Source organism: Cebus imitator, unplaced genomic scaffold (genome assembly GCF_001604975.1).
Source record: "Cebus imitator isolate Cc_AM_T3 unplaced genomic scaffold, Cebus_imitator-1.0 Scaffold448, whole genome shotgun sequence".
Lineage (NCBI taxonomy): Eukaryota > Metazoa > Chordata > Mammalia > Primates > Cebidae > Cebus > Cebus imitator.
The window spans coordinates 383,104-405,715 of record NW_016107763.1 but is presented as its reverse complement, the minus strand read 5'-3'; the positions used below and the strand labels follow the sequence as shown (position 1 = coordinate 405,715).

The 22,612-nt window shown below is 37.0% G+C and overlaps 1 protein-coding gene across 1 annotated transcript in view; it reads left to right on the top strand.

Annotated features, from left to right (window-relative positions):
• GALNT1 (polypeptide N-acetylgalactosaminyltransferase 1) overlaps positions 1–22,612 on the top strand; it is a 77,262-nt gene that overhangs the window by 36,042 nt on the left and 18,608 nt on the right. Inside the window, exons 5-9 of the mRNA XM_017511388.2 lie at positions 3,245–3,452; positions 7,182–7,352; positions 9,292–9,409; positions 11,128–11,308; positions 12,169–12,308. Coding sequence (XP_017366877.1) covers positions 3,245–3,452; positions 7,182–7,352; positions 9,292–9,409; positions 11,128–11,308; positions 12,169–12,308 — 818 coding nt within the window. The remainder of the gene's footprint in view (positions 1–3,244; positions 3,453–7,181; positions 7,353–9,291; positions 9,410–11,127; positions 11,309–12,168; positions 12,309–22,612) is intronic.

Below are 22,612 nucleotides of genomic sequence, written 5' to 3'. Positions count from 1 at the left end.
TTTCTTCTTTCAGTTCATTAAAGATAATCATTCTTCTTCCTATCTCAGGGCCTTCGCTTGTACTGATTCTGTTCCCTCTCTCTGGAACATTGTTCTCTAGGGAAGATTTGTCTCCACCGTCTCCCCAGCGTAGTTAAACATCAAATCATCCATCAGAGTTCAGCTCAGATGTGATGCATTTGGAGAGGCCTTCTTGACCTCTTCAGTCCTGTCATGTTCCTCTGAAAACATCTCATAACACTCTATTCCTCTGCAGCTCTAACAAGAGTTTGAATTATTTACTTGTCTGTTTAACAGGTGCCTCCCCACAATAGACTGTATACTTTGTCAGGTCTGCTTGCTCACCATTATCTCCTCAGTGCCCACAGTGCCTGTTACGTAACAACAGTCTAGAATTACACAATGAATGGATGAAAGAATAAGGTACACTGGTACATTTAATCTTCACATTTACTTCTCTGTGCAAACTTCCTAATTGGGTTGTGTAGCATAGATAGTGTACCCATGGCCTCTGGATACTTGATTTCAAGTTAATCTGCTGAGTAACTCTATTTATTAAAGAAGTATGAAGTAGGTGCTATAATTATTCCTGTTTTATTGATGAGGTTTAGCATGGTAGAGGAGTAACCAAACCCTGTATAAATCCATAGCCTGACCTCTTAACTGCTATGTGCCTCCCTTCTAATTGCTTCTGGTGCAACTTTAATGTTACAGGATCTGTAATGAAGTCAGAATTTGGACGAATCCCTAGTTTATGTCAGAAGTTATGTAATTGTCATCTCAGAAAGTTATCTTAAGACTTCGAATTTATGTAATGTTTCTAATCTGAGAAGCCTATTTTTTTTTCATTTTATACAAAAAGAAGCAGAGGTTTATATTTGGCAGAGATTAGGAGTCAGATTTATTAGACTCTGAATTCCTTATTCTTCCCTACTACTCTTTAGAGTTCTGGTAAACATTTTTCAGATGTTGCTGTGAACAGTGAAATTTTTCCCTGATGTTCACACTCTCTGACAATCTCACACTCTGAAAAATGCATAGGGATTCATTTATAGGCCAAGAGTTATAAAGATGTTCTTTCTCCCTTGTTTTTAGATGTAATAGTAGCATCTAACTACAATCACTTAATTCATGGCTTCATTTTTGTAAAATGAGACTTGGATAGTTCCTAATCCCCCACGCAGCCCTAAATCCATAATTCTATATCAACTGAAAAGAAGACACCTATATCCTAACGTTATTGTGTGAAAGCCACAAAGATGTCAAACAAAGATGCCAAGAAAATTTGTGGAAGAGCAAATTTTGTGAGTTACCAAACTACAGAATTGTGCATTTTTTTAAAAATTTTGTTCATAAACAAGATAGTATAGCTTTCAAAGACATGTGGGACTTCGAGATTAGATTTCTTTAGTTCTGAAGAAACATTTTAAACTAATATTTTTGGAAAAACTTATTGGGAGACACATTGTTTATGACACACCCAGGCTTGATTGATCTAAGGTACTAGAATATATCTTACACCCTACTGCATGAAATTCTATCAAATTCTGCATACAAAGTATTTTAAATTTGTGTCTGATCAGGTGCTTCCAAAGACCTGAATTGTTCTCTTCATAGAATTCCCTTCTAGGATTCTCTTGTTGTAGATAAAAAGATGGGCTTTAAAGTCACGCAGACCTGAGTTTGAATCTTGGATCCATCCCTTAACAAGCTGTATCACCTTGATCAAATTCATGTAATATGTTGAGCCTTAGATTTTCATTTCTAAAATATGCATAATAACAACCCCATAGGGTCATTGTGAGCATTAAATGAGATAAGATATATAATGAGACTAGCATTACATATGTTAGCATTGTGCTAAACAGACCCAAAATGTTAACATTACTACAAAATGTTGCTCTTCTCTGGGATTGGCACTACCGTTACCTTTTTACTCAGAATCAAGTTAGATCCTTCAGAGCCTAAGACTTGGTTCGTAAAATCACAGTGATGTCTTTCAGATAACTTTTTAGCCCAAATAGTAGAAAACATATTAGCGTAAATGGAAAAGATCAGTGTTTTGGGACACATAAACCTTTCTCTTTTACAACTTTTATATCCCTGATTATTTCATTATTGAGTCATTTTGTCTTGTTGAGTCAAATAGTCCAGAATCATTTTATTCCCATTTGTCGTTTCCACCCCACTATGTAGGAAGCCTTTTGGGTCCCTACTTTTGTATTTAATTAATAGATATGAGGATAATCTCTTTAGGGGTCCCAGTAGTACCATCTCAAATATTTTCTTCCCTAGAGAGATTATCCTCATACTTACCATATGGTTCATAGTTGGAAAGGCATTTGGCCATATTACCACCAATAGCTTCTCTAGCATAAATTCTGTAAACCAACCTAATCTGATAAATATTTTCGCTTTGCTTTGAGGAAGTTGTGCCTTTTCTGCTTTTTAAAGTCAGTTGTGAACTTTGGAGGTAAGGTTTGCCTTATCATATATGCTTGCCTGTGTGCTGAGCAACATAACCTCTTATCCGAACTCTCCTCTTATCCGAACCAATAGAATAGCTATTGATTTCATATACCCACATACTCTCCCTTTCCCTTTTGCCCCCTTTTTCTCTTTTCCCCTTCAATTGTCCTTTCCTTTTTAAACTTTCCTTCTTATACCTAATTGTCAGTTTAAGGATCGCTATTTGGCCTTGCAGTTGACAGTCCAGCATTTCTTTTCCAAGCTTGACCTCACTTTCTGCCTCCTGATTTTAAAAAAATGTATAGTCAAAGACCATGATAATCAACAAGACAATTTGTTTCTGCTTTTGAGGAAATATCACAATGTTCTTAACTCAACAGCTGTTAACATATTCTGTGTCTTCTCTCCGTTGAGGTGAGGATTTAATTCTTTCTTTCTATTGCTAATCTTTAAGCATGATTAGAAAAAGAATTGAGTCTGACAAAGTTACTTAGAGAAATGTAGGAGCATTCCTATCCTTGGTTAAGCCTGAGCCCAAAAGCACTCTCCTAATTCCACATGTAATAAGATAGAGGCATCTCTAGTACATGCTCTTGGGAAATATAAAGGCTTCCTTTAGCAAAATGGGTTTCTGAGTCAGGGAGCCTTGCTGAGAGTGTTCAATAAGGGGATGTTGAATAAATATTCCAAATCAAAATTGCTTTAATCTGAATAGGGCCAGGCCACACTTTTTTTCATGTTTTTTTTTTGTTTGTTTGTTTTGTTCGTTTTCCAGACTTTTTGAAAAGGCCTTTAGAGAGTTATGTGAAAAAACTAAAAGTACCAGTTCATGTAATTCGAATGGAACAACGTTCTGGATTGATCAGAGCTAGATTAAAAGGAGCTGCTGTTTCTAAAGGCCAAGTGATCACCTTCCTGGATGCTCATTGTGAGTGTACAGTGGGATGGCTAGAGCCTCTCTTGGCCAGGATCAAACATGACAGGTAATTTTCTGGTGTCTGTAAGTTTGTTTTTAGTACATTTGTCCTAAACGATATGGTGAGTTGCCAGATTTTTTATTTTTAAATAAATATAATTTCCTCCCAAGTTTGTTTTAAAATATCTGTGAAGAGGACTCTAAACAAAATATCCAGAAGACCACATTCTGAAACCTGGCAGGAATGTTCACAAACTGTCTTGCTAATGGGGATGGATTAGGAAGCATGTAGTTGGAATGTATACTATATGATCTGTTCACCAAACTGGGGCAGGACAGATGGAGGGTGAACTCAGAGAAGATAGCATAAAACCCTTCACTTGTCCTTGCTCTCTAAATCTAACACTGGAGCAGGCAGGTCTTCTCAGCTTGTGGTGCAGCAAGAAGTAGAAGAGAATGGAGAGAAACATGTCATGTCCTGAAATGCTTAATTTTATATGGAAAGCACCATAATCTTGGATAATACAGGAAGAACTTTGGTGTAATGAACACCTGTTGTAGTTTTTCATGTTAAACATTTTTTGAAGAATTACCTAATGCTTGGCTCTGGCTTAGTTCTTGTGCATCAGGAGAGAACCTTACTTCATTCTGCTAATGTTGGTTGAATTTCTGCTTGTCATTGTAATTTGAAGTAGAGGCTGTCCATGTTAACATTCAAGTTGAGATTTTAGTGGAGTGAACTTTTACTAATCAAGTGCAACACAGAGGAAGCTAAAGCCACAGCATCTATTCTGTTTGTTAGCAAATGCTGGATCTACATTTTTTCCTTTTCAAAGATGAATAAATAGGAAAACTCAGCATTGGGCCAATCAATGGGAAAGTAGAGCAGCTTTAGAAAAAAGAGCAATGACCGGAAGAGTCAAAAGAATAGAACATCTCTGTAAATTGTTTTCTCTGTATAATTGATGACTGTTTTAGAGAATATTTGCTTGCAAGAAGATAATACATAACCCATAGAGAGAAAGCAAGGTGAAGTGATGACAGAAGTATGAAAGAGAGTCAGCTGAAACAGCAACCACAGTGACTTCCAGTTTGGCCTGTATGGTGGATTCAATATTCTGAATAACTTTTCCAACTGAAAATGCTGGATAAAAGGCAAAACAAATTTTAAATGCATCACTGAGTTGGCACAAAAGTAAGAAATTCGCAGATCTTGAAAAGAAGGGAGAGCAAATATGCAGTTCAAACACTAAAGCCAGATTTCACTAGTAGGGTTTCTGTTGAACTTGGGGGGCACTAAGCTTCTTCCTTGACAGACAAATAAGATGCAAGGATAGGAGACAAAACCTAGATCCTGCCTCAGGTGGGAAGGTTAATAGCAAATACCTGTATAAAGCTGAGATCTTGAAATCTGTATCTTAGGATAAAGCGAGAATAAAAGACCTTGTAAACAGAATATAGAAAAAGAGGGAAGAAACCAAATTTTTTATGAGGCTGGTATAACTCTGATATGAAAACCAGAAAAGTACTACAAGGAAAATTACAGTGCAAACCTATTCATGAATGCTGGTACAAAAATCTCAATACCAGCAAACAGAACCAGCAATATATGTGTTTATTTACACACACACACACACACACACATCATGATATCATAACTGCTTGGTTTAGCATAATATTACAAAACTAATTCATTTAACACATCCCATTAATGAATTTTTGAAACTATGATTACAAACTTATTAAACACCTGTGATCACTCCCATAGATACTGAAAAGGGTTCACTAATATTTAACATGAATTTATTATTAGAAAATACTTAGCAAACCTATTATACAGTGGAAGTTTACTAATCCATGAAAGGATAGCTTTTTAAAAAAAAAAAAAAAAGTCTTTGCAAGCAGAAATCATGTTAATGGAGAAATGTTGAAAGCATTTTTTAAAAAGTTGTGAAGCAAGATGTTAATGCCTTCAATCACCAGTTAGTATTATTAGAAGTCCTTCTTAGGTTTTGCAGTACTACAATAGAGAACATTTATTTATTGGAAAAAAGGAAAACCATTGTTGTCAATTGTAGATGTGTTTGTGAAGAAAATGAATCTATACATAAAATAATGGAAACATTAAGAGTTTAGCAATGTTGCCAAACACAAGATTACTATAGAAAAGTTCAGCCTGGTGCAGTGGCTCACACCTGTAGTCTCAGCTCTTTGGGAGACCGAGGTGGAGAGATCACTTGAACCCAGGAGTTTGAGACCAGCCTGGCCAACATGGTGAAACCCCATCTCTACTAAAAATTCAAAAAATTAGCCAGGCATGGTAGTGCACATCTATAGTCCCTACTACCTGGGAGGCTGGGGTGGGTGGATCACTTGAGCCCAGTAAGTCAAGGCTGCAGTGAGCCGAGATTATACCACTACCCTCCAGCCTGGGCAACAGGCTGGACTCCATCTCCCAAAAAAAGAAAGAAAAGTTTATTTCACAGCAACAAGGAATACTTAGAAAATACAATGTAAAATGGGGAGGAAGGCAGCAAATCACACTGCCATGTGTGTACCTATGCAACAATCTTGCATTTCTTCACATGTACCCCAAAACCTAAAATGCAATACAAAAAAAAGAAAATACAATGTAAAAAGAAAATATATCATTTGTAATAGCAATGGAAGTCATAGACTACACGTAGGAATATGTTTATCAAAAGATTTATTGAAATTTACAAAAAAAATCTCGAAAGAGAGGTGACATTCATGTATAGGAAAGTCAGTATCATAAGAATATCAGTTCTACCCAAATTCATATTTAAATGCAGTGCATTTCCGATTGAAATCTCAACAGAATTTTCTTTGAGAAACTGAACAGGCTGATTCTAGCATTGATATGGAACTATAAAAGGAAAAAAAAAGTAGTTGGCATGCTTCTGAGGAAGAATCAAGTCTAAGGGGGCTTGCCCTAATAGGCGTCAAGACTTATTTAAAGCTGTGTTAATTACAGCAGTGGTATATTGATGCAGGAATTCACAAATAGACTAGTGAAACAGGGTAGGGTCTAGAAACCAGCCCATTTTTTAAATGTAATCTTGATTTGTGACAGAGCAGGCACTCATAATTACAGCAGAGGAAAAAGGGACCATTACATAAATAGTGCTGGAACAAGTGGTTATCTATAGAAGAAATAAGTGAAATTGTATACTTACTGTATATCATAGTTAAAACCAGTCCCTTGAGCGTTAAGGACTTAAATATAAAAAATAAAAATATGCTTCTCTTTAAGACAATATAGGAGTATGAATGAAAGGGGAGGGATTATCAACCAGTAAATAATTATGACGCTAGTTTGATGTGAGATAGAGCATGAGAGTTTTCATCATTGCCTTTAATATTATAGACTGCATTTTATTTTAAAAACACTTCAGGTCTAGGTGCAGTGATTCATGCCTGTAACCCCAGTACTTTGAGAGGCCAAAGTAGGAGGACCCCTTGAGCCTAGGAGTTCGAGACAAGCCTGGGCAACATAGGGAGACCTTGTCTATACAAAAAAAACAAAAAATAGTGTTTTTTTTAAATTAGTTAAATGTGGTGTTACGCACCTGTGGTCCCAGCTACTCAGGACTCTGAGGTGGGAAAATCACTTAAGGAGGTCGAGGCTGCAGTGAGCCCTGATTGCACTACTGCATTCCAGCCTGGGTGACAGAGGGAAAAAAAAAAGTTAAAGCACTTAGTATACAATTGTTCTGTAGTTGGCATTAAACAGGTATGTTTTGAAAGATTTTTAAAATTGCTCTTATGACGTCAGGAAAACAGTGGTGTGTCCTATCATTGATGTGATCAGCGATGATACTTTTGAGTACATGGCAGGCTCTGATATGACCTATGGCGGGTTCAACTGGAAGCTCAATTTTCGCTGGTATCCTGTTCCCCAAAGAGAAATGGACAGAAGGAAAGGTGATCGGACTCTTCCTGTCAGGTAATTATGGGAATCATATCAAATGTATAAGTGTATTTTGAGAAACATGAAGCATTTGTATATCTTATGGTAGGATAAGAACCATCTTTCACATATATGAGTGTTTTAAAGAAGGATTTCTCCTGTAATAAAATTAGAAATTTTTATTTTCTGCACATGAGAAATGAAGACATGCATGTTTTTTCATTCCTTTATGAACATTTTGCAAATGTATAAGTCAGATCTGTGCTTTAGTTCAGTTGTTAAGGATAATAAATCTTAGCTCAATTAATTGTGTCAGTATGTGAAAATATTACCTAAAACTGGGTCCTTGCATTATAATGTGCGATTTTAAATTCAGACTTGTACCATCTGGATGACAGTTATTGACTGGTAAAGTTAGAAAAGCTTGTATCAAACATAAAAATAGCTAGACTTGACACAAAGTATAAAAAAGGTATTCATTAATGCATTTATTTTCTCATTTTTTTTTCTCTACTTGGCCATATATAGATTTTTTTTTCAGAGTGGAATAAAAAATCTTCATCCTCTTTTTAGAACACAAAATTGAGACTTTGAGCTCTTCTGAGCCATCCTAGAATTTATCCCAATTGTATCAACCTGCTACTTCTGTATTAAGAGTTTTCAGAGTCAGGCTTCAGCTGTCTTCTGTTTTGGGGCCTCCTGTGTCTACCTTCCCTTGAATTCAAGTCCAGTTCTGACAACATTGAAGAGATTTTCCACTGACTGTGTGCTGTTTTCCTTAGTCAGCCTGAGTTCTTAGTAGTGCAAGGGACTTTTCTTCTTTTTAGCTGATAGTGCAATTCACTGTTGAAATCAAGGGTTTCTAAACACTTCAAAGATGAAGTGTTTCGAAAACTGGTGAAAGCTATGGGTCTTCTCTAATAGAGAAAAATGCTCACCTACATACAGAAGATTTAGCACACAAAAAACTCAGGTCAAGAAACCCCTGTATTAAATGATAATTCTGAATTTTGGCCTGTTTCTTTTAAACCCTTTTCTCATTCTTCTTTTGGTCTAAAATCAAAATAAGTTCAAACCTTTTTTGGAAACCACTATTTCCTCTGGAAAGGCAGTGAGTACATTTTAGGATTCCAGAGGTGGCCAATTCATCTTAAAATATAATCTTCGTGGTATCTTCAGTCCCTGGAACTTAATTATTTTTTCTCCTGGAGTTCACTTTTTCTGCATACTTCTTCTTTATGAAAATCAAATGGACTGATATTCATTTATTTAAATCTTCATTTCTTAATCATTTCTCTGCTTAATTTCACATATTACCACTCCCTTTGCATACCTGAGCCCATTTTGATGAATTAGGCTCCTCTTTTGCAGAAAATATACCATACAATCAGGAAGGAATATATTGATTTGTTCTATATTTTGTCTCTCCTCCTTAAAGATTTCTAGTGGGTATTGGGAAAAGGCCTCATTGTTTTCATCCTGTTTATCTTCTGTGTTTACATATTTGCCACCCTTTAGAACCTGACATGGTAACTGTAACCTCAATCTACTTGGTTAATATAGTCAACTGCCTTGAAGTTGCTAGGATCCATGGAGTGGGTGCACAGTCAGATGGAGAGGATTGTGAGGAAGAGCTTTAATTTAAGGCGTTTGAGCTCTAAACCCAGTTAGAACCTGAGGACCAAGAAAGATGCTAAAGATACAAAGTACTGTTAGGACTGTGACAGAGAAGAATGTCTGAGCAGAAGCATGACACAGCAAGTCTAGCAGTCAGCATTACCGCCGTGCAGGTCCTGTCTGAAAACCAAATAACACAGCATGAAACACAGAAAGCCCCTGGGGCCTATGAAAGTTTATGAAAAGTGTGAGAATAAGTACTTATTCTGTAGTTATAAATAGTTATGAAACTGCTTTTAAAAACAAAAACTGATTGTGAATATTAAATTGCTAATGGCATAGCATTATTGAATTTCAGAACACCTACCATGGCAGGAGGCCTTTTTTCGATAGACAGAGATTACTTTCAGGAAATTGGAACATATGATGCTGGAATGGATATTTGGGGAGGAGAAAACCTAGAAATTTCGTTTAGGGTAAGTTCCCTTCAAAAAAACTAATCTTTTATTTAACCTCAACTATACATGTGCTTTGATTATTCATGCTATCTTTACATAAAAAATAAAAATTGAATTTAATACAAGTTTAATGTAACTTCAGAACCTTCAGTCCATAAAATGGACTAAAGTATTAATGGTTCATTATAAACTATTGAAGCAAATAATACAGTTATCTTGAAAGTCCAGCTATAAAACTTACACAAGATTTTCTAGTTGTTTTAAATTTTTATTATTTTCAAGGAAGTAATTTAAGCTCAAAAAAATAATAGGTGGTTTGAATATGCTACTTTGGTACTTTGCTCTTAAAAACATAAATTTCACATTTTGTAATATGCTTTTTGTTTCTAGTGTGAAATTGTTTTTCTTTTAATATAAAACCTAGTTACTTTACCAGCTTTATATTTTTCAGTAAAAACGCAAAAATTCTAAAATGACTCTAATTTAATTTAACCCAGTCTGCATATAAAGTCTTTGCATTTCATGTTCACTAGAATCAACATATCGTTTAAATGGCATTGCATATTTTTGAAAATAACCAACTTTGGACACATAGCTTATTAAAGTAGAAATCACATTGACATGTACTGTAATCTAAACCAGCGAGCTCACTTAGTTCCCAGTGAATCACTTAGCCTTCTTGTCAAAGAGGGGGTTGGACTCCAGATCATCTTGGAGATCCTATCCAGCTCTAACACTTTATGTTCCTGGGAAAACTTGAAGGTAGGAACACTGAATATTTAACAAAATCAGAACTTTCCAAACTGTTATTTTAATTGTAAAGAGTTACAAGATTTTTAACTAGTAGGGGTGGGAGAATGTATTTTGAAAGGAACAGAAAGATTTCATTAAATTAATGATGTAAGCCCCATACTTGATCATCTTTCTTTTGCCCCTTTTTTTTGTTTTTACTCTAACAAAGACAACAAAACATGCTTTTAGTATCTCACTGAAGAATTTATGATGGATCTAGTTTAGATTCCTAGGTTCTGTTTCATGCACAGGCTGTGACACAGGTTTGGAGAGGGGTGAATAGATGAGAATCTGGCTGGACACTCCATGGTCAGGTTTTGTTTGGTTGTTGTTTTTAACCATGACCACATTAATAAATACTTTATACACTATGCATACACACAACATAAAATTTAAACATTTTGTGAAACAGTACGTCCTTGTTAACAAGTACAGGTTGCAATTCATCAGTTTGAATTTATGATTCTCTTAGGAATCATGGCCTGCAGTTAGAAAAATACTGCTTGCTCTCGATCTCATGTCGTTTCTGTACTTAGCCTTTAACTTATGTTTTCTTTATTTTAATCTTCAACTTTTGGTTTGATCAGAGCCCAGAATTAGAGACATTTCTCTTGAGGAAGCACTGGCTTTGTAACCAAACCGTACAGCAGGAGCCCGCCACATGCCCCTCATTCTGTGAAATTCCAACTGTGGAACCCAATAGATGTCAACACTTTTTTTTAAACTATCAGTGTCATATATGGTCTTCTTTGCTGTTATTTTCAGGTGTGGTAGTATGGAGGTACTTTGGAAGCTTTTTACCAGTAACTACAGTAGGTTCCATTTAAGTTTAAACAAAAGCCAGATCCCTATTTAATTGAAAAGAAAAATGTCATTGGAAAACTAAGGTGAACATTTCCTGATTACCCAGCTACATCTTACGTAGTCATCTCTGCTGTTTTCAGATTTGGCAGTGTGGAGGAACTTTGGAAATTGTTACATGCTCACATGTTGGACATGTGTTTCGGAAAGCTACACCTTACACGTTTCCAGGAGGTACAGGGCAGATTATCAATAAAAATAACAGACGACTTGCAGAAGTGTGGATGGATGAATTCAAGAATTTCTTCTATATAATTTCTCCAGGTTAGCATTGTTTTGGATTAGAAATACAGGACTGTGCCTTTCTTGACCCTGATCCTGGAGGAGAAGTAAGAAGGGTAAAAGTGAAGCTTTGAGCAGAGGTGAACACCTACTTCATAAGGTCATTGTAAGGAATAAATGAACTCATACACAGTATAGAAGGTGCTTGGCAGAATGCCTAGAATAATATATAATTAGCAGTAATAAATTATCCAGGTCAGTATTGCTAGCCCAGGTTTTACAGATGTTCTATTTTTTTTTTTAACCTAACTGCAACATTTAATATTTATTCCTGTGAAGTTTCGTTTTATTAAATTTTCAGCCATTTTTCTAGCTTGTATGACATTCTTGATTGTTGGAGTTTTCGTTCAACATAACAAAACTGCTATCTTTGCAGTAGGTCATGAGTGTTCTCTATAAGCAGGCCCTCATAGGAAGCGTTCACCAAGTACCACAAGGCCACTGAGAGCCCAAAACATGCCACAAGGGCCTTCTCTCCAGGAACTTTTTTCTGCTATCCAAACTTTGGTAGGAACAGTTGTTCCATCAGCTATAAGTCTGCCTGACATTGTTACTAGTCCATCTTATTTTTTAGTTACTGCAAGACTGTCAAGTGGCACGGTTCACAAATCAGTGAGTTGTGTGAGAGAAGCCTGACTGCAAACTATTGCTCTGTTTAATATTTGAGCAAAATAGATCTTGATTTTTTTGTTTGTGCCTTAACATATATTGATGTTTACTGATCTCATATCACTTATATTTCATTCTCACATAAATGTAATCTGGCTTATTAGATTCAATATATAGATGTGTGTTACCTAAAACAACATTAATAATTCAGAGTCAATTATTTCTTTCAACAGGTGTTACAAAGGTAGATTATGGAGATATATCATCAAGAGTTGGTCTAAGACACAAACTACAATGCAAACCTTTTTCTTGGTACCTAGAAAATATTTACCCTGATTCTCAAATTCCACGTCACTATTTCTCATTGGGAGAGGTAAGAAATATATATATATATATATATATATTCTGTGTGGTTATTATGTTCTTACTTTTTTTATTAAAAGAAAACAACAAAGTTAAACTTCTAACAAGGAAAGTACTTTCATATTAAAATTATATAGTAACTAAGTGTGGGGAAGTTTTTGCTAGTTGACAGAATCTACCTCATAACTTGAAATCTTATTAATTTTTTTCATGTTACATTTTATTAAAGTAAGAATGTTCTACGCCTAAGCTTTCACAGCTGGACTCTTATTACAATATAGCAGTATCTTTGGTAGGCTTATTATTTTAACAGATTAACCCATTTAGTTGAGATGATATACTCCTAAAGCTAATGTCTTGATGTTAATGAGCCTGAATCAAAGCTCGAGGAACTACAAAGTCAAGATAAACTATAAAGGAATGATACGGAAACGTGAAAGGCCATTTATATTAAATTGTATTTCCGCACATGTTTATTTTACTTTGGGAGTTGTAAATCTCTCCTGTTCGGTCAGTGAAGTTTGAAATAATGTTGGTAAACGTGTTTGTTTCTGATGATGCCTTCAGTTATTTTTCTTAGAATTCAGCAGCAAATTTTATTGAAACCTTAAAAAATTTGCTTATTAATGCTTATCATTGGTTAACACAAATTAGTTGTGCTTTGGAGTTTAGGTCTTTTATCCCTGGGGTGCCCGTGCTGTAGGATCTAACTACCATAGTGATCATAGGAACTGTTTTTTATGCTCTGTTTTACCCTATTCATATAATGTAAGCCGCCATCCATTCTTCCTCGCAGCCAAACTTATGCTTCATGTGTAGGAATCCAAATAGGTCCTTGCCTTTAGTCCAAGGGTCTGATTTTTTTTTTATTCAGAATATTCAGTCTCTAAGTCAGAATTCTCCCAGAAGCCTGTGATCTTCCCTCTCTTGGAAGAAGACATAGCTGTCTTCACCTCTAGCCTTAGTACATCCATGTTCCTCCCTTTAGTTCCCAGGAAACAAAAGCCATTTGTTAATTCAGTTTTTTCTCTTCTTTTGACTTCTTAGTTGTCATTCTTCTTGTGTTTTTGTTTTCATGGTTGCCCTAGACATTTTAATATGTATCCTTGAATTATTACAGCCTACCTTAATTTATACTTTACCAATTTGCAACTCTGTCCATTATTCCTCTAGTTTTTGAAGAAGTGTTGAACTGCTTCGTCCTATGTAGAAACAGTGCTTTTCCTTCTCTTCATTATCATATAATATGTCAAGCTTTGGGACCATAAAGATTCCTAAGTATCCTTTCTTAATAATCTTCAAACTCTCCAAGATCCTTTGTTTGTTAAATCTAGGGAGTGATTTTCAGCACAGCTCAGTAGTGGATTATAAAACAATTTAGCTGCTTACGACCACTAGTTTTTTGTAGTCTAGAAACGAATATATTAAAATGTCATTGTAATAAAGGAATTTATTATTACTGAGTCATGATGTAAAATATATTTCTTAAAATGAGTTGTGATCAAAAAAAGTTTGAAAGATACTGTCTTTTTAAAGAGTATATGACAGTTCTCTTCTGAATAGCCTCATGTTCATGTTTGTAGAATTTACCATCAGACTTTTTTTAATCTCTTTAGTAGCCCCTTCTTTTATTGTCTGCCTTTCTAGTAATAGATACACAGCCTTTTCTATATCCCATGGCTTCCTCCCCAGAGAACATATAACTTCCTCCTTATAATAATGCCCTTGGCTCAAACTCCTTTGCTTAGAATTTGACACATTTTTTTCCTGAGACAGTCTTAGCAGTTAAGACAGCCTTTTTTGTACGTAAGTAAGTTCGTGTAATAAAGATGTATCCATCCTTCTTTTCACTCTGTAATCACTTTACTTAAAGCAAAGCTCTAGAAAGGAAAGGGAAAAGTTATTTTAGGAGCACAGGCACAGGATCCTCTATGCCAGAGATTAGCAAACTACAGCCTGCAGGCCAAATCCAGCCCGCTGCCTGTTTTTGTAAGTAAACTTTGATTGGAACATGGCCACACCCATGTGTTTACTTACTACCCTTGGCTACTTTTGTATTACAACAGCAGAGTTGAGTAGTTGCTACAGAGATGGATGGCAGACTGGACCTAAGCCTGGAATATTTACTCTCTAGCCCTTTAAGAAAATGTTTACTGACCCTAAGGATATGCAGCCAGGAGCAATCACTGACACTTCCTTATCCTCACAGCCCTGTTCTTCCAGCTTGTGTTTGATCATCTGGGGACTTGATTGTGATATTTTCTCCAGATAAACCTAATATTTAACTTCTCTTGCTTCCTTCCTCCTTCCTATCCTATAAGTCTAAACAATATTCTTTTCTCCCATTCCTTCTGCCTAAAAATTGATTTCCACTAAGCTGACGCACCTGGAGATAAGCTGTGTACTGTGGAGTCTGTTTTTCCCTATTCTGTTTGTGGTGATATGTGTCCTAAACAGACTGTACCATCTGCAATTGTGGATCTGTAAAATCTGTATATATATATTTTAAAAAGACTTCTTTGCAAGTCTTTGTGAACTTGTAATTATAAGATGGCTTTTAGAAAAAAATATGAAACCAAGTAGGGGGAAAAAATCCAAACTTTTTGTGATAGAAATCAATAGAAAAACAAGCTTTCCTTTTATAAGTTATAGCAGCAAAATGACGGTAAGTGTGGACAGGACTACAACCAGGCCCATCCAGGATTAAATCTCAGGAAAAGTGGCCCCCACTCTGAAGAAGGCTGTCACTTCAGTTCTTTCATTCATTCAACACATCACTGTAGTACCTAGTTTATGACAAGTACTATTTTAAGTACTAGGAATACAGCAATAAGTAAAGCAAACATCCTGCTCTTGTTGATCTTACAGTCCATGAGTAAGTCAGATTATGAAAGGCACACAATATGTCAGGTGGTGATAAGGGCAGAAGGGATAGAGAATGACTGACTAGTGAGCATGGGTAGTAGTGCTATTTTATGAAAGGAAGTTGAAAGAGTAAGGAAGTTGAAAGAGTCCTCTCAAGGTGATTTTGTGCAGAGATCTGAAGGAAGTGAATGAACAGATCATATGAATTTTTAGGGAAAGAGTATTCTGGGCACGGAGAAGAACAAGTATAAAGGTTTCTAAGATGATGATGTACTTTATGTGTTCCGGAAACAGCAGGGAGACCAGTTGTCTGGAATAGAGTGAACAAGGTGGAGAGTAGTAGAAGTTAAGGTCAAATATATAGTGAGGATCAAATTATATAAAGCTTATAGGTTATAGTGAGGACTTGGCATTTTGCATTTTATTCTGAATCAGATGGAAGCCATAGAGAGAGATACCAGCAAACTTCCATTAGAAAAGGATCAGATTGTCTACTATGTGGAGAAAAACTCTATGGAAACAGGAGTAGAGCTGTGTATTGTTGAAAGGAAGAGAGTAAAGGATTATGTCAGGTTTCTGTCAAGCTTGAGTGAGACACTGACTCTAGAGTTGCCATAACTGAGATGGAAATGCCTACAGGAAGAGCAGATGCTGGCGGGATTCAGCAGTGTATTTTGGGACATATTAAATTTGAGATCCAGTGAAGATGTGAATAGATCTTTACATTTAAGAATATTCCATTTGGGGAAGAGGTTGTGATAAGAGATATAAGCATATTGATGATGTTTAAAGCCACAAAGCTGTATGAGGTCAGCTGAGGAGGAGAAAATGTAACTATGAGAGGGAAGACTGAGGACAACGCGAGAGGGAATGCCACAGTTTAGAAATCACCTAGATGAGAAGGAATCAGCAAAAAAAGATTGAGAAGGAGTAGGTAGTGAAATAGGAGAATCTAGAGAGTGGTGTCTCCAAGACTAAGGGAAAGATGTATTTCAGGAAAGAAGTGATCAGCTCTATAGAATACTGCAAAGAAGTTGAGGAAGATGAGTACTTAGAATTGGTTATTGCATTTGCCTAGGGGCATATTGTCAGTAGCCTGTCTCACAGTGTTGAGAGAGTCCCCATGGACGTTGTTAAAAACCCTAATGTTTTCAAGAGAGAATGGAAGAAGAAGCATAGATGAATGTGCACAAGTCTTGCAAGGAATTTTGTTATAAAAGAAGAGAAATGGGTAGTAGCTGGAGGAGAATATGAGATTAAAGGGGTTTTTATTTATTAAGATAAAACTGTGCTGATCTGAGGAACCCAAAAGAGAAAATTTAAGGATGCAAAACAAAGAGCCAACTTAACACCCATTAGGATGGCCACTATCAAAAAAACAGACAATGACACATGTTGGCAAGGATATTGAAAAATTGGAACCCTTGTGCATTGTTAAAGGGAATATAAAATGGTAAAACTGCTATTTAAAAACAGTATGGAGGTTTCTCAAAAAATAGAACTACGATATAATCCAGCAATTCCACATCAGGGAATATATCCAGAGGAAATGAACACAGGGTTTGAAGAGTTATTTGTACATATGTGTTTATAACAGCAGTATTCACAATAGCCAAGAAGTGGAAGCAGCCCACATGTCTGTTCATTCTGGCCCAGCTAGCAATGCCTAGCTAGGCATTGTCCAAAATTGGGTCAGTTCAAAGGAAAAAACAACTCCTCATTCTTGGTTCTAAAGACAAGCTACAGAGTGACTGCTATAAATCTTGATATAACATACAATGGAATATTATTCAGCCAAAAAAAGGAAGGAAATTCTGATATATGCTACATGATGTATGAACCTCGAGGACATTACATTAAGCATAATAAAACAGTCACCAAAAGAGACATACTGTATGATTCCCCTTATATGAGGCAGCTAGAATAGTCAAACTCATAGAAACAGAAAGTAGAATGGTGGTTACCAGGGCTGAGAGAAGGGGGTAAAGAAGAATTACTACTTCATGGGTATAGATTCACATTTGCAAGATGAAAAAGTTGTGGAGATTTGTTTCACAACAGTGTGAATATACTTAACACTACTAAACTGTACACTTGAAAAGAGTTTAAATGGTAAATTTTATGTGTTTAGCAGAATAAAAAGAAAGGAGGGATCTGTTGTTATAGGAGTCATGTATTTGGGTGGATAGGAGGTGAAATCTGTGTACAAGTAGAGGGTGTCAGTTGGGGGTGGGAAGAGAGGTCATCTCTTGTCATAGCAAGGAATGTGGAGGGAATGGGAACAAGTGCAGAGCAGCTGTAGGTTTGGTGTTGCAAGCAGTTTGTGGTGAAGTGTGAGGAACTTCTCTTCTGGTGGCTTTGTTTCCCCAGTTAAACACAAGTTCATGGGCTGAGAGTGAAGAAGGTGTTGGTGAGGGGGAATTGGGGAAAGAGAAAAGAATGTAAAATAGGAATGTAAGATGAGGGAATGCAAGTAGATCACCGAAGGAAACCAGAGGGTGGTGAGTTGGTGAAGCCATCTGGCCTGGTGTTTTCTCCAGTGCCAGGGCAGGCACAGACTTACGCATTTGTCCTTAACAGTTACTAAGGCTACTTCAGGATTGACTTGAGCTCCCTACCTCTGAACTTTGTTGTGATTTAGGAAATTTGTTTTCACACAAGTGAGGGCTACATTGAGTTTCTTGAGCCTTTCATTCTCACCAATGCCTCATTAATGGGAATGTTTTCCTTTGCTGTAGCCTCGTACTAGTCAAAGAAGGCCCAGGGTGAGTGGTGCACCAGGAAAAAATTTAAAGCAGTCACTCTGCAGCTTGTCTTTAGAAGCAAAAAATGAGGGGCTGTTTTTTTCCTTTGAGCTGACCCAATTTTGGACAACGCCTAGGCATTGTTAGCTGGGCTAGAGTTTAGGTGTGTGACAAAGAAACACTTGTCTGCCCCATAGTAGATGACTGCCAAGTCAAGCTTGCGTCTTACCTGTCTCTTGCCAGCTGGCTTCTGGGCAAGTCACAGCGTTTACCCTCTGTGGCCTGCTTGTTATCGCCTTATTAACTTAGCAGCTGGTCTTAAGCCTTGCATGCCCTTAATACCAGGCCACATCCTACAGGTTAAAGGACTCATTTCTAGGTTGGAGGGCATTCTTAAGTACCCACCATCATGCAGCTAGGGATCTTATGCTTCTGATCACAGCTTCACCTTTCTTTGCTAGCAACAGGAATTTAGCCTTTCATAGATCTCTTGTCATGCTTCAAGGGTCCAGGGAAACCTGAAATTATAGGATTTTTGAGCAGAAAAGGAAATCAGAAAGTATAAATATGACTAGAGTTATAGATACAATTTAGAGCCTCTGGCTTCAGCTAACTCTGACTTTCGTAGTTCCTGTAGGACCAGAATAAATGTGTTTTGTTGTGTTATCTGATAGTTGTCAACCCAGGAGCTGAGTATTCTAAACAACAACAAAAAGTAAACAATCTAGACCTTTACTGGTTTAGTCAGTTTCAGGGGCTGACCAATTGCTTTTCCAGGCAATCTAATAATCCTAACATTTACTGAGCACGTACTTTATGTCAAGCACAAATCTGAATGCTTTACGAATATTCTCATCCGCACATCAGCACTATAGGATTGTGCTGTTATTCCCACTTCACAGATAAGTAAATTGAGACACAATTAAATGGTTTAAAAAATGTGGCTAACCTCACAACCATCTTGTTTGAGAGCCTGTGCTGTTAATCCCTAGTGTCCATATTCTTTCTCAGATCTAACCAATATTTCCCTTGGAGCAGAGAGTGGATAAGTGAATCCATAGTCACTAATACTAGATTGTAAAAATGCTTATCAAAGCTCTTAACACTGTCCACCCTAATGGAGATACTGATTCTGGAGGAGACTAATAGAAACTAAGAAACTTAAGCTGTAACCTCTTGCCAGTTTCCCAAGAATGAGTGCATTCACAATTCCTAATGTCAAAAATAGTATTTTTAAAGTGGCAGTCAGGTACAGCTAAGTTGCTACTTCCAAAAGGGAGTGAAGAGTTGCTGGGTCGGTGGATAAAGGAAAGAAAACCAACAGTTACTATGTGCCTACTACATGTCTGTCCCTGCTAGAGCCTCTGTGTGTATTATCTCATTTAGAGCACTTAACAAACCTGAGAGAGATTTATCCCTGCTTTACTGATGGGAAAGTCAGGGTTTTTATAGCAGTGTTTTCAATTCTGTGTTGTAAATAATACTGATTTCTGATGTCCTCAAGATGCTTAATTAGAAAGGTGAGGTACTGGGGAGAAGGAGGTAGATTTTGAGGCCAAAATGTTCGGGCAGTGCTAATTTACATCTTACATGCCATCTGTACCACCATTTCCCACTTCTACCAAGAGTCATGGTTTTTTTATTATTATTGTTGTACTTTAGGTTCCGGGGTACATGTGCAGATTATAGGAGTTTTGCACAGGTACATACATGGCAAGGTGGTTTGCTGCCTCCATGCCCCCTAGTCATGGTATATTAAAAGGCTTTGAGAAGTCCTTCAAAAAAGAAACCTATTTAAATTAGTTTAACTAGTATTTCCCAAACATATCTGATCATAAAACACCTTTAGTGGGGCACCTTGCAAAATGCTGTTGTTCAGAGTATGGTTTTTGAAATCACAATCTTAGAGTAAATAACTTGCCTAGGGTCTCATGGCCAGTCAGGAATGAAGCCCTGTCTGCATGTCCCCACAACCTAAACTCTCACTCCCACAGACACTTTGAAAGTATGGATATTCACACACTGTGAGTCAGACATTGCTATGATTCAAGTAGGAAAGTTTCTGCTTCTAATAGGTCTTCACCCTTTATACTTTCAGTCTGTATATCATTTCTAGATTTTCTTGGCTTGACTCAGTGGTGTTCCTGGCCACATAAGGAAAGATGTGTTAATCAGCCATAAACAATTCCTATGAAGAGGACCATTCACTCACTGATCTTTCCCCTTGAAATCACTTAGCTTTCCTAGGATTTACACTGTTTCAGAAAGTACAGACTAAACTTGGGCACTTTCCACATGGCTTTCATAGGGTGGCCAAGGGTGTGAGAACTTGGGTTTATTAGCACGTTGTGCAATATTTCCCATCATTGACAAGTAGCTCCTCACAAATGGTGGAATATTTTTCTCCTATGTGTCAGCATCTAGACCTGCACCTCCAATGTGTTGGCCACATTGAATGTAATTAAAACTAGGCCACACATGGTGGATCACTTGAGATCAGGAGTTTGAGACCAGCCTGGCCAACATGCTGAAACCCCGTCTCTATTAAAAATTACAAAAAATTAGCTGGATGTGGTGCTACCCACCTGTAGTCCTAGCTACTTGGGAGGCTGAGGCACTAGAATTGCTTGAACCCTGGGGGTGGAAGTTCCAGTGAGCCAAGATCATGCTACTGCATTCCAGCCTGGGTGACAGCAAGAGACTGTTTCAAAAAATAAAATAAATGAAAATTTAATTAAAACTAAGTAGAATTTAAAGGTCAGTTCTTTAGTCACAATAGTCACATTTAAAGTGCTCGATGCTACACATGACTAGTGGCTACTATATTAGCACAAATATAGACATTTCCAACATCTCAGAAAGTTCTACTGAATGGTGCTGGAGACATTAACACTGCTGTTTTAAAACAGCCAACACAGGAGGTTATCCAACTGTTTGTCACATGTACTGCTACCCTGTTATTTCACCCATTTCTCCTTCTCAGGTCTTAAGTTGAGGTGGCCATATTTGCCTTGTCAAATCTAGTGTTTTCAAATGTTGTAACGAATGTATGCCCTCTCTAATTATCTCTACTCTGAAATAATTTAGAATTAACGTAATTCACAGGGATGTACCATATCAAATTCCCAAGCCACCCTGTCAGTAGATACCTTCCTACTTTGTTAAGAACATCAGGACCATATTGATAATTCAGGAGTATCTACTTCAACCAAGAAAGGCTCCCCTCTTTTCCCATATGAAATCTGCCTTTTATTTAAGGGTTCCTGATAATTTAGAATCTCAGTTGCCATTAGATGTCCTGATGTCTACTGAATATGTTATCAGGCAAGGCTTATTTCTTGCTTTTCTCTTTCCAAGATAGTCATCAAGAGGTAATTTGAAAGGAGTGATCTAAAAGGAATTGGTAGTGTAATACGACCACTGAGCAGTTAGCTGTACACTGTGTGTACACCAAGAGATGGGATAAAATCCTCTGAAGAGTGGGAGAATACAGAAAGAATCTGGACCATTCGATCCTTAGACTGAACTTCAAAATGTCTTTTATCAGAAGGTTCTCACTCATCTTTAGAAGTCCAACAAATAAGACATTTGCCTAGAACATCCTTACAAGCCAGTCCTCAGTTCTTCAGTGTTTTTTCTCTTCCTTCTATATTTTCCAGATTCGACTGTTGTAAATTTTTTTTCAAATGTCAGATTTTGAATATCCAACCCAAATGCCTATTTTCATCCCAATATTAACATTGAAACAAGTATGTGTTTCACCATTTCTGCCCTCCACATCTCGCTAGAACGCTGGTAATTGGTTATATAGCCTTACAGCTATCTGGAATTATAATTTTGAACATTTGATTCAGCATCCATAGAAAATGTTTGTTCCTCATTTTCATCTCCTCCAAAGGCTCTTCAAATTTAACTCCCAGCAAACAAATCTGTTAGATGGTCCTCTCCTTCCTAGGATCTTAAAAGATGAAACTTACCCAAGAGTCATCCTAGTTTTCCATGCCCTTAAGATAACATCTTACACACCCCATAAATGGCATAGTCCATGTGTATCACTACACAGCAAAGAAGAATATTCTCTGGGAACTATTCTCTAGCTAGTCGTTATATAGAAGAACCCACCTGGAGAGCATATGTCCCTTCAACTACAAAGAAGCCACATATTTGTTGAGCCAAACAGAATCCTCTGCCCTCTAATGTAAAATTCACTTAGAAACTCAAACGTCATAGTTGTACTCTTCCAGAAGTGTAATCTCCAGTTTCCCCCATACATCGGAGGAGTGCCTTCAGGCCCTACCAGGACACTGAATCTGGGTCTCTCACCACACCAACCACCTCCCCTGGGCCTCACCACATGCTTTTGATACAGTTCTGTTGCTCCTTACTCTAACAGCTGATGGGAAACAGTGGTTTCCAGTCCTTGGAGAAACTCCACTTTCAACATCTAGTGATCAGTAGTAACCACAAGGGATAAAGGCCCAGATCTCGCATGTTGGGAATTAGTTGTAGGAATTTTTTAAGGACAGTAGAAGCTGTTATGTATAAATCTCTTACAACAGTGCCTAGCGCAGAAGCACAATGAATTTAATTTATTAGCAGGATCACGTATAGAAATAAATTAGCCAAGTCTATTTATTATAAGATACTTAGAAGGTGATAGGGAACCCTATTAAATTTCAGGAGAATTGCATTTTTTTTTTTTTTT